Source organism: Pagrus pagrus, assembly GCF_965226575.1.
Source record: "Pagrus pagrus genome assembly, chromosome: 7".
Taxonomy (NCBI): domain Eukaryota; kingdom Metazoa; phylum Chordata; class Actinopteri; order Spariformes; family Sparidae; genus Pagrus; species Pagrus pagrus.
Window position 1 is genome coordinate 16,617,908 of NC_140191.1, and position 23,254 is coordinate 16,641,161.

Below are 23,254 nucleotides of genomic sequence, written 5' to 3' on the forward strand. Positions count from 1 at the left end.
GAACAAAAGTGCTGACCAGATGAATAAAGTCATTTTAAAAAATAGATTATTTTTTCATTTATCTGGGAGGTTTTGTGTATATCTTGGTGTGCACAAAGGATTGTATATTGACGGTGGCCTGATGTTAGCAGCACAGCATTACAGAAGGCATATAAAGGGACCGATAGGCTAAAATATTAATGATAAATGCAACTAGTCCTCATGTTCAAGCTTGTTAACTTTTTCTTTCCAACAAACCTCCTTGACGATAGTTTTGCAGTTAATTTATTTTAAATTAATTACTGCTAGACCTTCTTCTTCCTGTCTCTTGTAAATTATATGTAACAATTGTTTTGTAAAATTTGTGAACATCATTTCAAAATTTGTCTCCTGAGGCATCAAAAGAAAGAAAGAAAGAAAGAAGTGGTATTCCGTCCTTGAGCATCTCTGTCACAGAGGTAATCTCTGACCTTTGAAGAGACTCTATTGCCACCTTGTGGCTCAACTAGCAGGTTAAAAACTGCTCTGATACAACACATGTTTACATTTTTATTCATTTTGACATTTGCAAATACAAAATTGGCCAAAAGCACAGCATGAAATGTTGTTGGGGAAAGAAAATAAATACAAAAAAGCAGTGCAAAGTGTAGATACTGTAGAAAAATACTCATGCATTTCAGTCATATGAAAATCTTCTCATCCGGTCGCCATCAGTCTCTTACAGTGGAAATGGGAGGGGAATGATCCTGAAAATGACACAAATGCACCACTTAAAACAAAGTGGAATAATTCCAGTTACATATTTTGAGCCTTTAGTTTTGTACTGACAAAGTAAACATGCTCATTGGAGCCATGAGGTCTGACAAACTTACAAGTAATGTATTTATAGAGCATAAAGCTCTGTCAGGTAGTCTCTGGGGACGATTCCTACACTTCCATTCTTCTCTCCGATCCACCAGCCAAAGTTCTGGTACTCCTGGGACAAAGTGGAGGGCAGATAGAGTGTGTTTAGGAAATGCATTTCCTCAACATTTAACACATGAAGAAAACACTGAACTTTTATTGAAGTAAATATAACTATTATTCATTACACTGCAAAGTTGAAGTTAATCTTAAAATCAGACTCCGCCTTGATGGGAAATGTACATAAGTACAGAAAGCAGTGATATTACTTTGAAAAACACTCTTGTTCTGGAGTACATGACACAGAAACTCAGAATTAGCAAGGGTATGACTCCCTGGTGGCATATTTTTAGGATGCAAACCAAAGAACCACAACATCCTGGTTTGTGTCAAGGAACCTAAAAAAGAAGGAAGGATCATTACGTCAGTGAATCTTGCTTTGTTGCCATATTGTGGTGCTGGCTGTATTGGCAGATGCATGAAGAAACACACTAAAACCAAACATATCTACGTCGTAGGACTTCTTATGAAGAAATGCCTCCAGAAAATGAATGAACAAACTTCAGAGAATGGGTTAGGGACAGACTTTTTCCCCCATGATTGACAGGACAGATCGACCAAACATTGCTGATGAGTCTGTAACTACACTGCGAACAGTCTTTCCCCAAACAAATTGAGGGACGAACAAGGTGTCAATAAAGAAGTCCATCCCTAACCTACTCTGAAGTGTGTTCTTTATTTTTCTGGCGAAGTGACAAAATGACCCTTCCTTCCTTTTTAGGATCCTTGGTTGGTGTCAGATTGGGGAACTTTGTCATTCCCCATATCTCTCTCTGTGCTTATTTCCTTAAGTTAAGTATAAAATGCTGTTCTTGGTTATTGTTCATTCCCACCTCGACAACAACACCAACATCCCATCAACAAATTTGTACTCCCTGCTCTCTGGCCTGCCTTGGGACTGCACACACCTCCCTCCACTCCACACAAAAAAACCTCAGTGAGCGCAGAGCACATCACACATAAATCTGTCACGGCATGACAAGTAATAGCTCCAAATGGCTGTCAGCATGCTGAGATGTGAGGAGGACACTGTGAGGGGAGATCTGAGACAAGGGGAGAATACCCCTCTCTCTCCCACTCTCTCTCTCTCTCTCTCTCTCTCTCTTTGGCCAAGAGCCTGACCTCACATCAAAGTCTTCCCCTGACATGAATCAACTCTGGAGATCACGTCCTGACAAGGCTGAAGGAAGAGAAACCTGCACAATGTTTCAAATCGATGCCAAAACTCAGGGACGGGGAGGGACCACATCTGTGTCCGGTTATTCCCAGGGGAGATTAATGGATGTAAGTGATCATATGGTAGCATTAGACTCAGGGAGATTACATTCACAATAAGTGATGTCTCGCGTCGGCAGTTGTGTGGTGATGGGCCATTCATCATGTCAGATAAAAAGGTGCTTGATTTACTGTCCGTGTCACAACTTCATAAACAAAAAAAAAATCAACATCAGGAGAAGAAGAAAAAACAAAATTTCATGAATGTGTCACGTGATTAAAATCACATTTGACAAGCCCCTGAGGGATAATAGGGCAGATTGGCGTGAGGTGTGTGTAAGAGAGTGCGAGAACGAGTGTGTGTGCGCACATTATGACTTCCTGCAGCCAGCCTTTGAAAGCAGCAACACCTCATTGTGTAGTTCTGGCTCACAAATAAGTCGTGCTTGAGCGAGCGCGGGACACAACATGAGAGCACATACACAGAGCTGTGGAAGACTAATGACACCACACACTGTGACAACACACACATTAACACAAATACCTCAAACTGGACAATATTACTGAACTGCTCGCTCGCTGGACAAAACGCTCCAGAGCTGATGCACACAACATCTCTGCAGGCACGATGACGACAGCAACATGTTGGGATTGCGTTTACGTTTTATCAAACCATTAAGTTAAGTGAGATATTACATCTTTCTATTAGTTTTATGTGCTGTTGCTCGGATGAAGGGGGTGGTGCAGCATATATCCGGACACCACACTCTCTCCCTCACTCACCCTATAATCAACACCCAGGTCCTGACTGGGGGGTCTCGCAGCTGTAACACTACAGCTATTCCTGGCCGGTGGAATGGGGGAGGGACGCAGGGGAGGAGAGAGAGAAAGGAGAATGAGGGAGGAGGGAGTCGACTGTCCCTCAAGCTGCAGCTGGCTGCTGCAGTCCAGACAGGTTTTATGGTCATTGCCCTCGCAGCGGGCCACAACCCCCAACACCAAGGTTTCAGCTAATGGCACTCCCAGTCTGAGTGAAAGGGCAACTTGATTCTTGGTCCTTTTCCACACACGAAGAGGGAGTCATAAACGGGCATTTGGCCATTGAGCATTGACGAGTCCGTCTGCTTTGTGCATTTGTTTCCTTCCGTTAGTGCAGAATCAATTGATCAATTAGCTGGGGGACGGAAAATTACCAATTTTGATAATCCGTTTTTTTTCTAAGTCAGTTATTAAACACAAATGCTTCCTAAGTGTGAAAACTCGATGCCTTCTATTTTGATTTTGTGCTTCTGGCCAGACCAGAAAAATCCAAGATGTCACCTCTGGCTCTGGCAAATATTTCAAATTTTCCAACATTTTTTAGACTAAGCATTTATTCTATGAATCAGAAAACTAAACAGAGTAATTATGAATGAAAATAACTAGTAGATGCCGCCTACATCTATACTCCTGACTGAAGAAGAAATTAAATGATTAGTCCAAATTATAATTCAGGTTTTTATAAATAAATAATGTTTGGAGCTCATCATGTTTTGACTCTTCATGGCTCTAAGGTGCCACTAGATGGCAGACTTGAATTTGGAAACGAGCCTGGCCAGTTGACATCACTGTGCCTCACTTGACTCCATAGAAACCAGACAGGAAATAGAGCCAGTCTAGATGGTGCACATTTCACACGGTTTTGTTTCTTTTCTTTTTTTCTTTTTTTACACAAACCACAGGGTCCACATGCATCTGTAAAAGCATAAAATTCCTCGACCAATTTGCAGCGCGATGTTCAAAAACAAGCTATTTAAATGCATCGCAACAAATTCCAAATTCTGCGTTCACATGAGCCAGTTGAGCACAAAAGGGCTCCTGTTTGGTTACATAATAAAGGTAAAGAACGGCCCCTCAGTTCTCAATACCTGGCACCCACACCTAGTCGACAAGCCTCGGAAATTGTGCGTCCACTACACGTCCTCACCTGCTCTGAATAGAGTGGCGGACTGAGCCTGGGTTTCCTGAGAACACACATTCCTATTTGGCGAGGTGAGGGAGACGTCTGAGAGGTGTGTGGGCTGCGGGCTGCTCGTCGCCCGGCATGGCAGCGCGCTGAAACAGTCCAGATGGAAGTGATGGAATGGCACCGTGTGCCAGCTAAGCCCAGCGTCCGCCAGCAGCACTAAAACAGTTTCCGTTGTGACACAACTAATCCCCATCACAGTGCCAGAGAGAGAGCCGAGCCCAGTCTGCCTCTTACCATCAGCCGTCCACCTCCAGGCGGTGGGCCAGATGCTGCCAGTAAAGGATATGAACAGACAGTTCCTCTGAGGGCCTAGGAATAACTCACTTTAGGTGGTCTGAGGCCAGCAGAACCACTCTGACTACAAACCTCATCTCACAACTTCTGCATTACAGTTGAGTTTCAGCTAATCCTGGATTTACCATACCTCAAGAAAACACTCATTCAGGGACAAGCAGCTGGGTTCCCCTGGCATACCTTGCTCAGGATGTAGATGGCATCTCCACGTTTGAAGGACAGCTCGTCTGGGAAGTCCCCTGCACAGTCCCATAAGCCCTGGTAGAAGTTAGGGTAGTCTGTGCTCTTATCAACTGGATGGAAAAAGGAAAGGAGATGATAACGGCTTATTTAATTCCTACTGAGAGTAATCACATCAAGCAGCAGTGGTTGTTTGTGTGCAGCAAAACCAACAGGAGGCAGTGGAGAGCCTAAAACAGAAAAGGAGGCTGTGAGCCAAGTTCATATTACATACTAACTAAGCAGGTTTGGAGTATGTTCACACTGGGAAAGTGATAGACTGCAATGCAGTGCAGAAAAGAGATGGAGTCGCAGCTCATAGCTGGAACACAATAACAATGTTGATGGATGGCGAAACAGCAATGTTACCATTGTTGCTGTGACTTTCAATTTATTTTGCAGCGTCATGGTAAAGTAGTCAACTATTGGATTGACAGAAAATTAACCTGCAATGGTAATCGATTCATTGTTTAAGTATTTCATTTAATTGTGAGGATTTTCTGCTTTTCTTTGTTGTTTTAAACTGAATCTTTTTGGGTTTCAGACTCAAGATATTTGAGGACATCACTGTGGACTCAGGGAAATTCTGATTGCTGGTTGGATTAGTCTGTTTTTTTATCTATCGTATTAAAGAAACTGCTAATCAAATACTGGAAAAATCCACGTACCACCCTACACTACTACACTGGAAAATAGAAATGTGTTATTATTTGAACATGGAAAAGACGGTAGCTAATGAAAAGAACAAACTAGCTCCATTTGAAATCATATAGATGTATTACTTATGTACTGCTACACAAGTTGGCAATGAGACTCAAAAATCAACTATCTTACCAATGAGCTTTAAGTGCTCTTATGTCATTTTAGACAATAAAGTATATCGTTAAACTGTAAAATATCCTGCCTTCGTTATATTTGTCTTGAATGTTTGATGAACACATTTGAGAGATCATTGCAAAAAAAAAATGTGTATATTGGCCTAAATACGAGACGATTTTTTACTCCCTAATATCAGTTTTGGCTTCAAAGAAGGTTGTGTATCTCTAATCTCTAGTTTCAACCACTGATCCTATTTATTGAGCCAAAGTGTCAGTGTCATTTCCTCTTTGGTGGTGATTCTGTTGGTTAATGTCACTGGAATGTTTCCATAGTTACAGCAGATAGAGAGATAGCACAGTGTTTTTACACTTGCAGAACATTAATACGTCACTTATTGTACAAGGAAGTTGGCCTCAGAGTTATTTCCAGCATTGTGTTAACTTTCAGTTGCACATGTTCACAGAAACTTCCTCTTTAAGTGTCATTTCTCTGAACTGTGGGTGAAGGTTGAGCTGCTCACAGCACAAATAGATTTATTTGACAGAACGGCAATTTGTTCAGTTCGCTTCTAGCCTCTAGTGAAAGTTACTACACTCTACCCCACAAACTAAATATACCAACAGTCAGACATGTTTCTGTGCTGTACCTGCAGCGGGCGGAGCAGGTTTGCTCACTGGCTCCACCTTTGGAGGAGGCTTTGCTGGAGTAGGCATCTCTTCCTCTGGAGAAACAAGCGGAGATGGTGATGGATGAGTGTGCAGTGAAAAGGTTATGAAACTCTGTCTAATAAGTGGACAGGGAAATATGCAATGCCAGAAAAAAACCAATACCAAAGAGATGCATTCAATGTCTTCATGTTCTATAGGGCAACATGTACATAATACAGATTGTCACAGTGATAAAATGTGTGTTCGTACCAGGGAGCTCTTCATAGATGTCGTCATCGATCGGCTCTTCGATCGCCCCAACATCATCGTACACTTCCTGCTCCAACTCGTCTTCATCTTCTGGGATGATGCCTGTCATATCTACAAACAGAGGAACGTAGTATGTTTGACTTTATGATACATTTTTTAGAGAATATTGTTCAATTTTTGGGTTTTCATTCATGGAGGAACTAAAGTTTTTGATTTTTTTATGATTGAAACAGTCCAAACCTTTCAAAACAAAGTCTATCTGTTTCACCCATTCCTCCGCCTCTTTGGTCGATGACGCACAAAACTGTGATGAAAGAGGACAGAAATGAAGACTGCAGTCAGTGCAATATGCAAGTCTACATATATTAATTAACATAAACAAATAATACTGCATTTATGCATAGTAAAATGTTCCACAAGGAAGAGCCTGAATGTTAGAAAGACTCATTTAGACTTTTTAAATATGCGTGTCAGGTTGAGCCACGGCAAAGGCAGCAGTGTCAAATGAATGAATGGGTTTTAAAAATAAAGATTTAATGAAGTGCATGTACACACATGCCTTTCCAAGTCTTAAACATGGCACATCTCAAGCCCACTTCTGTTTTTCCAATTTGGGACGCACTAACTCAAAGCGTCACCAACAGACAAGCGTACCTGATAGACTCGCTTGTCTGGAGCCGAAATCTCAAAGCAGCAGTCCTTCTTTGAGTCTTTGCGTAAGGTGGTGTTCATCTTGACAGTGTACCCGTCGATATTGAACTCCCCCTTCTGCTGCTTGTCTGGTTACAGGAAATTAAAACATTATTAATGGTTCAGATACAACAAAGGTAATGTCACTGTCAACTCTGAGGAAACAAGCAGAATCTCCATCCACTCAAGTTAACTCAAACAGTATCTGATTCATAATCGACTGGAAAGCCAAAGTAGTACCTTTCTCACTGCCATAATAGTAGAAGATATTATGGCTGAGAGCGCACCATCTCTTCTGCCACTCGGTGCCAAAAAAGCTGTGATCTGTGGAGGGAAAACTGAATAATCTCAGCATGGAAGAGATGGATCATTTTCAGGTTTGTTTATGAGGATAAGTTAGAGCCGTGTGTGCAAAAAAACATGAAAATGACAAAAAAAAATCGTAGAAAAACGGTAATCTCTGCACACTTAATAATATCAAATCAGAATGGTGGGATGGGACGCTAAGAGTTTAACATGGATTGCGATAAAAATATGTCTAATATCAGGATAATCGTGAATCAAGATGAATTTGAATATCCTCATGTGACTGACTTGAAAAGTTGTCGAGCTCACTGATGTACAGTCTTGTACTGGTTTCACGATTTATTTTGAATTGCCTAAGCCCGTCACCATGGCTGAAGGCATGGCTCTCATATTGTATAACCTCATGATATATGACGACTTATTTTAGATTTTTTTATTGTTTATTTTTTCACAAAAAATTATGCATGTCCTCTCTGTGAAGTTCATAAAAGTATTTGTTTTTTATGAACTTCACTTCTCGTATTGAGTGCAATTTTAGATTTCTTATTTATTTTAAAGGAAAAATAGTTAAATGTTACAAAAGCAAATGTTGTCTCTTTTTCCTTTTTGCAATTTGATCCAGCTAACTTTTTATAGAAGGGTGTTACAATAAGACCCAATTTCTGTACATGAATTTAAGATTTTTCTTTTAATCCTCCAACTGAATACAATATTGTTGTGTGTGGTTTCCAATTTTCAAAACATTTTGAACTGACGAAGGTCCAAGTGTGCAGACATTGCCTTTCTTCGTTGATGCTGTTTTCTGATAGCCTCACCAAAAAACAGTCATGTATGTATGTTCTTAGCAGAGCACCCACCCTTTCTGCGCTTCTCAAGGTATCCTGCTTTGAAGACAGACGTCAGGTCCTGAGCCGCCACAGGTGGTAACTGCTGGACACCTGGAACAGAGTTGAGGAAACCCAACAAAGAGGGTTCAGTGTCCTCTCTGAACAAATCATCCATTCAAAGTGCGTTTACAGGGGCTCTATATAATGTAATGTCATTTGTAGCAATTTACATGTATTTATCATTATTGGCCATATGTGAGCAAATTGTAATGTGACATGAAAAATGAGACCTTCCCCTGTCTCTCGGTTGCCTTCAACACAAGCCTGTGGATGATTTGTTTAAGTTGTCTAATGCTGCTGGACCGTGGAGTTTTTTGTGAAGTCCATAGGATGTGAGTTAATGCACTTCCTTGAGAGCCTCGTCTCAGTGCCTCTCTCTGCTCCGCTAACAGAGAGCAAAGGTGGCTAGCACAGAAGATCCACAGAGCCCCTATATCATGTAAAAGTGAGAGTTCAAACAATTCAACTTGATATTGATGCCTCTATATGATTTACCTGAACAAGACCACCAGTGAGAAGATTGTCTATGTCTATATAGTTATTATCGTTATTCTTAATGAGCGTCACCAGGTCGAATAAGTCATAAAATTATAACTATTTTACTCATAACTATATTTTATGGCGTAGCTGAGGATGCATTGAGGAGTCTCACAGCCTGAGCAAAAAAGCTGCTGGATCAAGATCTTAGTGCTCATACCACTTTTGTCCACAGGGGCCGCCAGGATCAACAAAAAGTCAAAGCTCCTTGTGGCAGCTTTAACCATAAACAGACAGAAGACTCAAGCTATCCTGTATTTGTTTGGCTGATGTTAAAAAACAAGCAGCGAAAGCCACGGAGGCTCCACTCAGCAATGTTTTGCATGTCTCTGGAGGAGATGCCCCTCGCAGTGTGCAACTTCAATGCAAATGTTCAACTGCTGTGTCAAAGTTGCTTTGTGTGAAAGAGCAGCCATAAAGCTGGCAGCTGCTTACAGCCCATAAACCCCAGACCCCTAATCACCATTTCACAAGGCTTTCCCTGATACTCCACTATTGAAAAACATAAATACAAAATCTTACATAGATTGCCACGATAGAGCGTACGAGGTTAAAGCTACTGTATATGGAGGAATGTTTTTTCTCAAACTACAGCCACGGCAGTAATTTTCAGTCCCCAGACCGCGGCTGAGAGCAATAAAGCGTGCTCTAGCTGTCAGAGGGGTGGAGTGAAAGGAGGCGGTGGGAGTAGCATGTGTGCCCCTAAATTGCTTCCCAAGTATGTTGCCAAGTTACAGTTGGAATGTCTCCCTCATTGTGCCACTCAAAGTCACTTTCTCCGGCAGCAGACCCCAAGATTTGTATATTTTAACGCCAAGATGCAATTTTCGACAATTTAATCTGCAGCTTGTTAGCAGTTAGCAAGTCAGCTCCGGACGTCTGCTAAGTGGCTTGTGGCTAACCTTCGCAGGCCTCTTCATCCTTGTCTGTGCGCTCAGACTGCAGCGAGCCTCCTTCGTTGTTGCTGTCAAATTCCTCCTCCTCTTCTGAGTCATCTCCACCTACAAGGGGAAAAATGTCGGTGTGGTGATGATGCATGTTATTGTGTGACACCAGTGACAGAACGTCACTAAGTACATTTGCTCAGTACAATTTTGAGGTACTTTACTTGAGTATTTCCATTTTCTGAATTTTACTTCAGTCTTGTCCTTTTTACTCCTCTACTTTTTTTTGGCTAGCTTTAGTTTCTAGTTACTCTGCAGATTACCTGCTGCATCAGAGCCAAAGTACCATATTCTTAAATTAATTTATTTTATTGCCAATCAGGTGAAGAAAAAACAAACACTGATTCCAATCATTTAAAAAAATGTTGAATATCAGATACAATAAACAGTCAACCCATAGCATACGTTATCTGCATTCATGTAAATATGTGTATAATTTACTTTTACTTGTACTTTTGATACTTAAGTACATTTAATATCAGATACTTTAAGTCTTTTACTAAATTACTATGCATATAGATGACTTTCACCTTTAATTAATTCATATTTCAACACCATATCTTTACTCTTACTCAAGTATGACTGTCGGTTACTTTTTATAACACCGTGTAACACAGTGGTTCCCAGCCTTGGGTGCATAACTATAAGGTGTGAACAGTTCATTTGAAGAGTTTTAAATGTTTTGGATGCCTAAGAGATAAAATTATACAGCATTTTACCAGAAAAACGCCATAGATAGTGAAAAAAAAAAAGGTTTCTTATCTTATCATCACTTTTGGTACCCTCTTGATGATACATAGATCTCAAGGGGGTTTATCCTGATGTAATTTGACCGATGTGGAGTCCTGACCTGCAGGTTGGGAACCACTGGTGCCACTTATTTAAACATAAATCTCAAGAATATTAATAGAAGTAAATAAAACACTCACTTTTGTCCTTGAAATCTTGTGGGAAACTGTTGGGGAGACCGTAAATAGATGTTAAATATGTTCGCATTTTGGTTCAGAGTCTTTAAATCAGATGGTGGACCAAGGTCTAACTTCTGACATGAAGAAGTTTGAGAACCACTGACTTCAGTGCCTCCAAAACAGGAAACAAACAAACAAACAAACCTCAGTTTGACCTCTTTAATCCGCTTGACGAAGGCCTCCTTCTTCTCTTTTGCCTTCTTGCTCAGACTTTCCCCTTTTAATCCATCACAAAGGAAACTCTCTAGATCTAAACAACAAACAGCAGGTGAAACATTCACTCAATCTGAGATCACTTACTGATTGTGCCGTTTTATTTGGCAGGCATGTGGCCCAGCCTTTACTGCTGGGGGATCATCTTACCTTTCCAAGCACAATAACATACACGCACAGGCGCGCGCACCCACCCACACACACACACACACACACACACACACACACCCCAGCAGTTAGCAGCTTTGACGTCAACCTGCGTATTGATTGATTGATAGCACGAATGGAAAAAGCAGCGATGAGAAGTCTGAAACTTGAGTCGTCCATGTTGAGTGTGCGCTTCCTCTTTTGACTAAACGCTCTCTGAAAAACTGGACTTTGTGCAACAAGGCATGAAAGAGCGCGGGAGACAACAACAGGCGTGAATTAATGTATGTTTCACCTGCGATGAGCGTCGTCAGCTCCTCGGGGATGGGAGGCATCGTGGCGGGTGTTTGTCGCGGGCAGCTCTGGACCGTCCGGCGGGCTGAAGCTTCATGAGACGCGGAAGCAGCAGCAGCAGCAGCAGCGGTGGCGGCTCGATACACGGAAGTTGATGTGCTAATTATGACTGACCACACACTTGTGTTGTTCAACACCCACCCTGACGTTTATATGTGTGTGTATATATTTTTGACTGCTCCTGATGACGGGCAGCTGATGCTTTAATGGAGCCTCGGGTCTTTACAGACTATTAAAGTCCACATTATTTTTGATTGATTCCAGATAATATTTCTCTGGCACTTAAAAGTCTGACTGACTCACTGGACACATTGGGGGCTGTCTTTATTTTTATTTTTTACAGTGATGTGATGCGAGCACTTTAGAGTTTATGAATATGTCAACATTGTAAATCCAAACAGGGATCATTAATAGTTGAAAAGGCAATTATATAAAACTGTTGTGGAGGAGGGCTCCTGTGCCAGGTTTATTCGTCTTTGAGCCACAGAGGGGTTTCAAGGAGCCTGTGCTGCTTCAGGTTTGATTTCATCTTTAATTTTTCTTTGTATGAATAAAACTAAGTGTTAGCTATAAGCTTAGTTAGCCGTGCAGCTAGTGGTCGGACAGGGAGCTTGGGGAACAGGGGGTTTGACACCGCTAGCATAGGACTAGAGTGGCCAAGGCTAGCTGGTAAGCATGCTAACTTAAGTAGATATCACTGTAATACACTATATAGACATTAAAACCTCAAAACTGTTATTTTTTCACACTCTGTTGATCATTTTAGTTCATGTTAAACAACAAAATCTCACATATTGCACCTTTAATTAACCTTTTAAACTCTGCCGGCTCCGTCATTGGATGAAAACTCCACTCAAGACCCCAAACTTACCAAATATGTGGAAATGTTAACAAAATGTCCTTTTTTAATGGAATAGTATAACCATAAAAAAAACAAGGTGTCTTGAGTTTAAAGGTGCAATATGTAAGAATTTCAGTTAACCAAAACTATCAAAAGACCGTGAAGAAATTACAGTTATGACGTTATGATGTCTATATATCTTATTACAGGGATATCTACATGTTCGCATGAAGTTAGCATGGCTCCAGAGCGGCCTGTCCCGGTCCAAACAGTCCTGCTAGCAGTGTAACACATCCCTGGTCCCTGAGCTCCCAGTCTGGACTGCTAGCTGCACGGCTAACTGAGCTTACTAGCTAACGACAGCTACAGTTAGCAGCAGTTAGCGATTACTCCAGTGATACTCTGCCTCCTCTTTGTTTTAGGTATGAATTTGACAGGTGGCCAATTCGTACATGTTGCAGCTTTAATCTTAAATTGTATTTTAGATAACTGCAGCATCATTTGCATCTTCTCTCTAAAACCATTTTTATCAGTTTGTGTCGCTCAGTCAAGAAGAAACACACATTTCCATCATATCTGATGCATTCAATGAACCACTGCTGGCAAGAGTTACACAACAAACCTTCACTTCTTACATCAAGTGAAGCCTCCCGGTGTATTCAGTGTCATATTGTTTATAAAGGTGTCAGTCATTCATTAGTCATCTTTTGACAGGCTGTATCAGCCAATCCAGGTTGAAAAGGCCGAGCCTTTGAACTGTATCGCCTGTTGTTGTTGAGAAATGAGACAGAAATGTCAGTGCAGCTCTGGAGGGGCTGTGTGAAGAGCCTCAGCTTGTGCTGTAGCTGCAGGTGGTGGACGGTGTTTGTCAGAGCTGCCTGACACTCAGACTTACTTCGGTTTCAGTCCAGAAGCTTTGAGAAGACTAATACCCACACAATGATCACAGTCTGTTCTGGTCTTTTTTATTTGTCTGAGCACAAAGGAAAAGATGTGTTGGGATAGTTGAGAATATATACACCCTGCATTGATGTATTTGTCTATATCTGCTTTACATATTTATGATTTATTTATGGATTTGTAGTCAGTGTGATACCAAGAAAAGGAGCCACCAGACCTTCAGATCTTTTGATTGGTTGTCATGTGATAAGTGATCACTTTCATCGCTTTGTATTGCAAAATGAAACCTCAGATCATCTCCTACTATTCATTTTCTGACGTCACTTCCTGTTCAACATTATCTGAGTACAGACAATAAATTCTTTATGAGCCTGAAATCCTGTGCGGTCATTCAAAACCTGACCCCCTCCTGACCCGGCAGTAGTTCCTCCCAGTTTGGAGAGGAGAGGAGAGCCAGCTTGACCTTTGACCTGTGTGTGTTTCCATGTGTGTCTGTGTGTAGACTGTGTGTGTGTGTGTGTGTTGTATCTAGTTTCCCATAAAGCTTCATCCCCTCATCTCACAAACTCCTCCTTATAATCGACTCCTTCGCCTTTGATCACTCCAGACATGTTTTTAATCCACTCAGTGCATGTCCACCGAGCTCCTTCATGTAACCCACAATAAATCAAATGCATGTATCTGATTATGTCATGTCTTTATGATTAAAGTTGTCACGGTTAAACCTGTAAATGTAGGAAAAAAATGTTCTATTTTGTTCTCGTGAAAATAAATAAGCTGATTATTCTGAGGAATAAGTGGTCTGAGCTCTTATAAATAATGAGCACAACATGAGAGAGGGTATTTGTGGTTGCAGTGTAGCAGAGTCTGTAGACACTGACATGCTGACACAGTGCGGTCTCAGTATTCAAAGTGAGTTCAGTGGCTTCTGCACCAAATCAAATCTGACTGCCTGGCTGCCTCCTGGGCTTTCAGTCATTTTCCTAGTTAGTCCCTGTTTTCAAAATGATCACAATTAGCCATCAGGTGATATGCAGCTCAGTAGGAAAAGCAGTACACACCCTCACATTACCATTTTTTTTATTATTGCTACGATGGTTAGACACACACACACACACACACACACACAGTTTATAAATGAATCCTGATGCCTGCAGACTTAGGTGAGTGCTATTGTTAATCTTGTGATTCAGCTTTCCAGCAAACATTTCCCTAAACATGTAATAACAGCATGTTATCATAATAATAATAATAATAATAATAATAATAATAATAAAAGGCACCACGGCTGCTTCACTGTGACAGACACTCACATCGCGCCGAGGTTCAACTGGTCGGTGTGAAAAATTCCTTTAGTAGTAAATAAAAAGAAAATCTGTCCGATTAACATAAATGTAACGTTGTAGTAATTTATAATAAATGAATTAAATAAATATAAATTCTTCTGTTTGACTGATATCTGACCGTGCAGGGCCCATTTTAAACAAAACCCTGTTTAATTATAATTTACAACAATTTGGAAAAAATAAAAATCTCATCTCGGCTGTTTTCAATTATGCGTAAATACATTTAAAATCATTAAAAGTTTTTTTGGGGTGGGGAAATCCACAATTGCTTCAGGCGGGATTCCTAATTCAAAAAGATTGCGTTACATTGCGGATCAGGCTATAAACAAGCACCCTCAGTGCTGTGAGTTTTATAGGCAATAACATTTAATTAGAGAGCCAAGAAAAGTCATAGCTTTTGGCCTGGGACTCCTTGCAGGCAGTTCTCGCTGCACATTCGGCTTTTTCTGGGTTTAAAACATGCGGAGACAATCAATCTCCCGTTTTGTTTCGATAAATCACAGCAGAGCCACGGGCACGTTTAAGAAAATGTCTCAACTCGACCTGCGAAAGTAAATAAAAACGTGACGCATCCGTATTAATTCAAATGTTTGTCTCTCTTGTTCCGTGTTCACTGGAGCAGTTTGTTTTGTGGAAGTTTGAGATGATAAAATCAATGGTGTCTTTATCCTGCAAGACCGTAATTCAGCGAAAATACCCTGTGGCTTTTAAATTAAACCGTTTATATTCTCCTTCTGTGACTACTGTGAGAAACTATTCAGCACTATGAATTATGCATGAACAAAATTCATTCCTCTTACGGCCAAAACTCTGAAATACATTATTGTTTTAATGAGCCCTAAAATCAATACGCTCTCCAAACTTTCTGATGGGGAAATAAGACAAAATGGCGCTGCTGATTCCAATCAATGCAAAGTTTTATTTCAAGAAAAATACTCTGCTCAGTTATAGTCGAAATCCATATAAAAAATAAACCGTGTAAACTGCCCATGCAGGCTGAATTGTTTAGTTTTCGCTTTAACTTACCTTGAGAGGCTACAACTGAGTGTCTACACTGAACACGAGTACCACACATGTATTTCAATAGCTCAAGTTCTGCAGATCGATGGTGGTGAGTGTTTCTGAGAAAAGGTCAAAAGTTTCGGCCGATAAAGGCAGAGGGCTCTCTGCGCAATCTGACAAGCTCGGTGAGAAAGAGGAGGAGGATGAGAAAACGTGGAAATCCTGCAAAGAGACGTCCAAGCCGGGGGAGTGATCATTGTCCGGGCCTATTGTGGACACGCAGATGGGAACAGTGGGAGCCGCGTTAGGAAAATGTTTCAGATTTTTCTCATTGCTGCTCAAAGGCGTGACAGCCGGGCTCTGGCTGTCCCCATTGTGCCCGTTGTGACACTGTTGTGAAGTCAAGGTATTCTGCTGGAAATACCTCTCCCTCTCCAGGAGCGTCCCGGCCGCGCCGCCGTCCGCCTCCGGCTCGAACTCGTCCTCCGGCCCGTCGTCCGCACAGGCGTACTTCCCCTCGCTGTCCCGGTTCTCCTTGCAGTGCGTCTGCCTCTTGTGCTTCATCCTCCTGTTCTGAAACCACACTTTCACCTGCTTCTCCGTTAAATCCAGCAACGCGGCTATTTCCACTCGCCTCGGTCTGCACAGGTACTTGTTAAAATGAAACTCCTTCTCCAGCTCCAGGAGTTGGGTGTTGGTGTACGCAGTCCTCAGCCTCCGGGATCCACCGCCGGCACCGGCACCAGCACCGGCAGCATCTGGGACCTCTGGTGAACCTAGACAAATAAAGCAATGAGTGTGTTTTTTTTTAATCACAGAAAATAAAACAGGAGATGTGTGTGTGTGTATGTGTGGGGTGGAAAACAAGCTCCATGGGGGGAAACTTGTGGCAAGCAAAGGAGCGAGACTGGGAAGATTTATGGGCCCCCGGCAGAATATGATGGGTCTGCGTGGACAGGACAGGACGGAGGGTGAAGATTAATGAACATGCCAGCTGCTGGCCCGTGTAAGAATAATCTATCACTCTCCATTACTGTCAAACATTAACACTCTTACACTGCATCACAAGTCAGTGCGTTACTTGATGAGATTAAGCATGCTTAAATCAAAAATCCTGGGGAGGCTTAAAGGGACGCCCACGCTGCACAAGGCCCGGGATGCAGCTCCTTGCAGAGGGGGAAACCCTCAGACAATGAGGAGCCTTTTACATGGAGGTTATTAATCATCATGTCTTGCCTTGGGGGGAGAAGTAGAGCGGTGAGGAGTCAGCCGTAGTCGCGGAAGCAGCAGCAGAAGAAGAAGTAGAAGAAGAAGAAGAGGCAGTCTGGTTGTTCCTCTTGATGCTTTTCTTCTCCTTCATCCACGGGTACTCCGGGGGCAGGGATGCAGCCTGCAGCGGGCTGCTGCAGCCTCTCAGAGCCTGCTTGGAGCGGCTGTGGCGTGGGTGGATGCCCGGGTTCAGGCCGGGGATGGTGTGCTCAAAAGGAGGAGGAATCAGTGTCGACTGTGAAAGCGCCGGGCTCTTGATTGATGAACTTTGAAATGCATCACCGACAGGGTTAGTGAGAGATGTCAGGCACTCAGCGAGCGACGGCTGGCTGTTGATGAAACCACTTTCTCGCCCAAATTCGTAATTCATCTCCTCCTCTCTTGTCCCCCGAAAAAAAAAAAAAAAAAAAAAAAAAATAGCTCGCTGATTTACTCTCAGAGTGGATTCAGATTTAATAAGCAGTTTATTTTCATAAAGCAAACTGGATATAGTCGCATGGAGACCTCTGTGCCATAAACTATTGCTTTCATGAGGACATGGTTGGAATTAGACCGTGCTGCTTGTCACATGATTACATCTGCCCAATGACAATTTGGGGTTTTTATCAAAAGAAGCCACTGTCCCCTGTGATTGATCGAGAAAGTCGGAGGGGTAACGCCTCATTCCGGGGGTAGGGGTTGCTTTATTTACACATTTTTTTGGGTCAGTTTGTCCACCGCTGCCCCCCCCTCCCTCCTTCAAAAACGCACCCAAACCGTGCCTTCTTCTGCGCGTCCACGCAGTGTGCCGTGCGGGTACGCGCGTGTGAGCCGTGGTGTGTGTTGGTGTGTGTGTGTGTGCATGCCCCGTGTGCGTTTATGTCCACGGTGGCACTCCACAAATCACCGCTCCACCGGCAACGTTCGCATCTCATAACGCGACGACGTTTCCGCACTCGTTATCAGCGCCGAGGCGTTAATCTAATGAGATTTTCATGAAAGGTTCGCTTGGAGAGGAAAAAGCTGCACCAGACATCCAACAACATGACCACCCCTCCCCCAACACACACACACACACACACACACACAGACACACACCACAGGAGAGAGAGGGAAGGATAGAGGAGAATCAGTTTTTAATAGATTTCGATCAGATTTTTGCGCATTTTCATTCTTGGTTCCTCTTCTTCTTCTTCCAAATAAATCCTGTTATTATGACCCATTTTATCATCGAGGTGTTTATATGAAATCCACTAAAAACAATATTTTGTGTCAATATAAAAAAAAGCATGCATTTAACAGGCATTTTCCACCATTTTTTACAGTTGACACCTCCCTGCACCGCGCACATGGCATTTCATTTCTTTTATTCCACCTACAGGGCTCCTGTTGACCTCAGCCATCCTCCATATACACTCCAGCATCATTGGCTCTAACGTGAAATGATTTGCCACTGTAGTGTGAAGCGGAGGAAAGGTGCGGATCTGATGGCTGTTTATTGCTCCGGCTCTAAACAAAGAGCCCTGGTAGCCTGAGCGTGATCAATCTTTCTCGCCAAAAGGTCTGACAGCTCCCTGCCCTAAGAACACATTTAAAGCATCTAACACTCCCCGAGATCATACATGGACCAGGGAGAGAGGGCAGCCACTCTGTAGGTAAAAAGGCTGTAGGAGAAGGGTTTTTTTTTAAATGTAGAAATGTGGGGATTTCTTTTGGATGGGACGCGCGGCCATTACGCACAAAGATATCTCTGTTTTGTTTTTTCTTTTGCTAGAAATCCATCTAAAGACGAAACTGTCGCTTTTTTTCGTTTGCAAGAAAGGACTAAACTGACACAGAAGACAGGGATGGACTCGGTTAGTGGTTTAGAAACGAACGGAGCAGCTTTTACATAGGAGCAATTGTCTGCTGAGGTGAGTGGGTGTTGGCATTCAGCAGAAATCCCATTCAGTCTCGTACCTTTCTCTCGCTCAGATACCCCGTGAAGAAAATCTTTATGTGAGCTGTTTAGTTTCCAGAATAATTTACTTTATGACACTTGCTTAAAAACGTTTTATTTGAATCCATATAACTGTATTGCTGGTCTCTGATTTAGTGTTATGTATGTCTTATTTGTGAGGATGCACTCTGAATACAAGGCAGATGTTGGAAAGGAACAATATTCTAATATCGACTCTGATAATAGCCTGAATTGTGGGAATTTAATTGAATATATTTTGAATTTAAAGTGATTTTTTTGTGCTTATTTTATTGTCAAACTGTAAGGTTAGTGCTGCAAATAATTATCCAAACTGAACACATGCATTTACTAGTTATTTTTATTAGGATTTAGATAGATAATAGTTGATATAAGGATGGATTTACGCAGGTGTGGAAACAGGACACTGATACAAAGAGAACAAAGATGAACCTCGACAGTGTTTCCACACAACCCTACAGCCGCTGGACATTTTATACCGCAGCTACATTTTCTTTTTTTGATTTACGTCCGCTGTTCCTGTTTCGGAGCTGAACGGACATAAAGTCACGTTTTGCTGCCTGTTTTTGAACGAACGCAGACAGGAGACGGTGTCTGGATGAGCTGAGAGCACGAGAGGCACGTTTCCCGTCTGTTCCGAGACAACAAGAGACATCTGGGAGGCAAGCAGGCCAAACCTGCCAGCACCGAGGAATCCCTGTTAATAAAAACTGTTTTAATTACCATGCTGGGCTGTGGTGTGGAATTATTTCCATCTATCGTGTGTTTGGATGTAAAGACTTTTTTTTTTTTTATTAAAAAAAATGAACATTTACCAAGTCTGTCTCTGTTTTTCATTGTGTAAAATAAGGTGAAGTCTTCACTAATGTAAAGGTGCAATAACACATTTATTACACATTTATTACGCACTTAGTTATAAACAGTGCAATGCGTTTTGTTGAAATGATTGGGTGTGTTCATAAGCGCGTCATTAACGCTGCATTGTATCATACATCACATCATATTCTGCCTGTGGAGGGAGAAAAGAAAAGAAGTACAGCCGAGTAGTGCTTCTGGAAAACACATTTAGCTGTGTGCCGTGTGTGTGTGTGTGTGTGTGTGTGTGTGTGTGTGTGTGTGTGTGTGTGTGTCCTGGAAACAAAGCAGTGTTCACGACAGGATTTTCACATTACGCGTTTATTTATCGAGCCCCCCGGATCCATGAGAAAGATCTGACAGATACTACTACTTAAAGGGCCGCAAATCAAACCGTTGTGCACGAAGACGTGTGCAGAAATATCGTGACGACTATATATAAAACAAGAAAACACTGACGTCCCGCCTTTGTGCCTTCATTGTCCCTTAAGAAGGCAAATTAATGGAAAAGTGTGGGGTCATATAGCAAAGGAGTGAAAGAATATGACAAGATACAGAACCCACCTTTAGAGAGAAGAAGTCTGTCAGCTCTCAGCTTCTGTGGTTCAAAGGTCCGGCTCTGTTGGCCTGCGGGTAGAGGCAAACATGTACAATATGAACACGGCTTTTTTAAGAAGGATTTGAAGCAATAAGCATGCAGAAATGTGTAGAATAATAGTAGTATCTGTGGCTGATGACAGAGGCTATCAAACAGTGGTTAGCCCCAGAAGAAATGGGATTAATTCATTCTCCGTGTGACTCCATGTTTATAACAGAACTATTTTGCTCATTTTATGTAATAAAACACTCAGATGGGGTCCATGGTCTAATGTGTGTCAGTTCGGGGGTCCTGGACCTGAAAAGGTTTGCTAACCACTGCTCTAGAGAGCAAAGTCCAAACTATTTCCTCTAAAATCTGAAGGGCTATCAGCGTGGCTCAAGGATTTATCTGCAAAAATGTTTCCTGCACAAAATAGGCCTGTCTAACGTCATGAGGTCAGCTCACTCTCCACACATAAACGACTCACTAATGGCAGCGAGGATAAGTGGGTGCAACGCTCTCCCATGTGTTCACGACTTTACTCCCCTGAACTTCTTCGTCCAGAATTCACTCGCGGCCTCCTCTGTCACCGCTGGTGTCACGAGGTTTGATGTATAGGGGTCACCAGAGGTCCCACCGCAAACAGCATCCGAGCAACTTTCTGTTTTCCTGCAGCACGGCTCCTCGAATGGAAGAGGTCCATCCAGACGCGCATGGGGAGCAGGAATGCCAACTATACGCACACAGCGCTGTTCTGAAGAGAGACTTGACTGGAGGTTCACTAATCTTATCATGTTTCTTTTTTTTTTATAATATGAACATCAGTTACGATAACTTTACAGTTTTCCCCAAAAGGAAATAAGAGACTTAATGAGCTACATGTGGATGACCTTTGGGGGTGAGGGAGAGAGGGAGGGGGGAGAGGGGAAACCAGGAAGAGAGGTAAGACTTGTTGGGGTATCTTTCTATTTGTAGGACCTCAAGTTCATCGCTCAGTTTGGGTCCAGTGAGGTCCAAACCAGCTGCTGGGAAAATAATGACATGCTTCTGAAAATGTGTGTGTGGATAATCATGTGTGGTCATACTGTCACCTCAGTCATGGTCAGTGCGCATGTCCATGGATATAAAGTGATGTTTTGCTTTCTATATCAATATTAGAATCAATTCATCTTTGATCATAACATCTACAGACTCTCTAAGCTGTTTAAAAACACAAGATGGAGTCATTTGAAGCACTGAGGCTGCAATAAGCAGAGAAGGAACCCCTGGCCGAGCACAGTCCCACTTTAATTAAACGTGGATTTGTAAGGAGCAGTTGATGCCACATGTGACGATAAAACGAAACCGAACACGCAGCAGGAACTCGGTGATTTACGACGAAAACGTCTGGAAACTGGTGCAGCTCTGTGATAATAAATGGGGAGTGGTCTCGGTGTGCCCTGAACGCATCACCCAGATTGTTCCTCAGACGAGCCGCTGCCTCCACCTGCTGGCGGTGCGAGCACAGCGCGGAGCACTGACACCACCAGCAGGACACTGGTGCTCACTTCAGTTGTCAGTCTTTCTTTTGGCATCATTTGTAAAAAAAATTAAAAAAAAAAAATTAAATTGTCTTATTTTCTGTTTGCTCACTAGATAAAATGATGTATGTTGTGGGATGTATGTCAGTGTGTGTGTGTGTGTGTGTGTGTGTGTGTGTGTGTGTGTGTGTGTGTGTGTGTGTCGTCCCGAGAGCTGCGACCAAACAACAAACGGATGTCTCTGCTCTGAGACACTGAGACAGTCTAATTGTTGGTAGACGGTCGTAAAGTAATTAGACAGACCCATCTGCAGTCCTGCCATACCATCTCCTCTCCTCTGTGTGTGTGTGTGTGTGTGTGTGTGTGTGTGTGTGTGTGTGTGTGTGTGTGCGAGAGCGTGTGCGCGCGCTCCAGGCCTCCTATCTCACAACACTATCGCATATTTGACCGTCCGCCCGAGCCTCATTAGAAATGCTGCCTCACTGCTGTCAGAGCCGCTACATGCTCTGCTGTTTTCGCACCTTATAAACAGCCGAGGCTGCGATTGTGGTTTATTGCACGAGGGCATCTAGTTTAGTTTGTGGGGCGTTCAAAGGCCGAAAAATGTCCAACGACGTCTCGCATGCACACATGTTGCGATTCAGACAATAATTAAGTGCTAACGAATCTATAAATGCTCAAATGCGCTTTGGTGTCGCTTTAATTTGCTCTCGCTCGTTCAGAACTTCGTATTTGTAATTGTTACATCGCTGTGCGTCGCTGGTTTGCAATCCGTGCAGCTGATTTAATTTCCCAAAAGGTTTGCAATCAAAGGCTCCAAGAATATCCCAACTTAATTAAAGTAACTGCGGTCATTTTTCATCTTTGTGTTTAATAATTGTTTGAGCAGTACGCCTGGAGTCTTTCAAAATAAAAATAAAAAAAAACGGTTACTATAAATGTTTCAATCAAATAAACACCCCTCTCATTTCCGCAATAATGTGATTGTAATATATAAATATTGTTATGGGAAACTTCTTGCCAGGAGGGTTGACAACAGTCTTTCAGAGAGAAAATAAATCTGGAGAGGCCTTTGTGGGTTGTTTGCGCCATAAAGCTCGATGGTTACAAACCAGAAGACGCAGTAAAAGTTTGTTTTTTTAACCTTTTTTTTTTTTTCACTTCTTCTTGATGTAAAAACAGGTTTTCTGTTAAATTCATGTTCAGTGACAGGAGTGAAAATTCTGATTTTGTTGAAGTAGTTTGGATTTTTTTTTAAGGTAAACTCAGCCGAAAGTAGCATATTTGATACATTCTCAGTGTTTTTGTTAGAATATGTTTGGTATGTTTAAATATCATGTACAAAAAAAAGATCAAAATTAATGAGACATGATAGTTTTCTCGTGTGCTATACAAACTACTCTTTATTTCGTATGGAACCAGTAAACGACGAGGTATTTGAAGTGTGCACAGTGTTTTCACAGATGGATCAAACCTAACAGTTCAAATAAAAAACATCTATATTGCAAAAGAAAGAAAACAAAA

General features: G+C 42.1%; 2 protein-coding genes across 2 annotated transcripts; both read right to left on the reverse strand.

Annotated features, from left to right (window-relative positions):
- Positions 1–515: 515 nt before the first annotated feature.
- On the reverse strand, positions 516–11,571 carry skap2 (src kinase associated phosphoprotein 2). The gene is made up of 13 exons (XM_084356572.1): positions 11,402–11,571; positions 10,891–10,996; positions 10,708–10,733; positions 9,737–9,835; positions 8,268–8,348; positions 7,345–7,428; positions 7,069–7,193; positions 6,655–6,718; positions 6,415–6,525; positions 6,144–6,218; positions 4,640–4,752; positions 852–955; positions 516–725 (listed from the first exon to the last, which is right to left on the reverse strand). Exons 1-12 carry the CDS (start codon positions 11,439–11,441, stop codon positions 863–865), a joined length of 1,017 nt encoding a protein of 338 aa, XP_084212698.1. The 5' UTR covers positions 11,442–11,571; the 3' UTR covers positions 516–725; positions 852–862.
- Positions 11,572–15,493: 3,922 nt separating this feature from the next.
- On the reverse strand, positions 15,494–17,191 carry hoxa2b (homeobox A2b). The gene is made up of 2 exons (XM_084356975.1): positions 16,786–17,191; positions 15,494–16,325 (listed from the first exon to the last, which is right to left on the reverse strand). Exons 1-2 carry the CDS (start codon positions 17,186–17,188, stop codon positions 15,628–15,630), a joined length of 1,101 nt encoding a protein of 366 aa, XP_084213101.1. The 5' UTR covers positions 17,189–17,191; the 3' UTR covers positions 15,494–15,627.
- Positions 17,192–23,254: the final 6,063 nt, after the last annotated feature.

Coding starts and splice junctions, on each gene's coding strand:
- skap2 (XM_084356572.1), bottom strand. CDS start 11,441: ATGCCTCCCATCCCCGAGGAGCTGACGACGCTCATCGCAG. Junction 7,429..8,267: donor CCTTGAGAAGCGCAGAAAGG/GTGGGTGCTCTG, acceptor TTCCCTCCACAG/ATCACAGCTTTTTTGGCACC. Junction 4,753..6,143: donor ACCTGCTCCGCCCGCTGCAG/GTACAGCACAGA, acceptor TTTTCCATCCAG/TTGATAAGAGCACAGACTAC.
- hoxa2b (XM_084356975.1), bottom strand. CDS start 17,188: ATGAATTACGAATTTGGGCGAGAAAGTGGTTTCATCAACAGCCAGCCG. Junction 16,326..16,785: donor GCTCTACTTCTCCCCCCAAG/GCAAGACATGAT, acceptor TTATTTGTCTAG/GTTCACCAGAGGTCCCAGAT.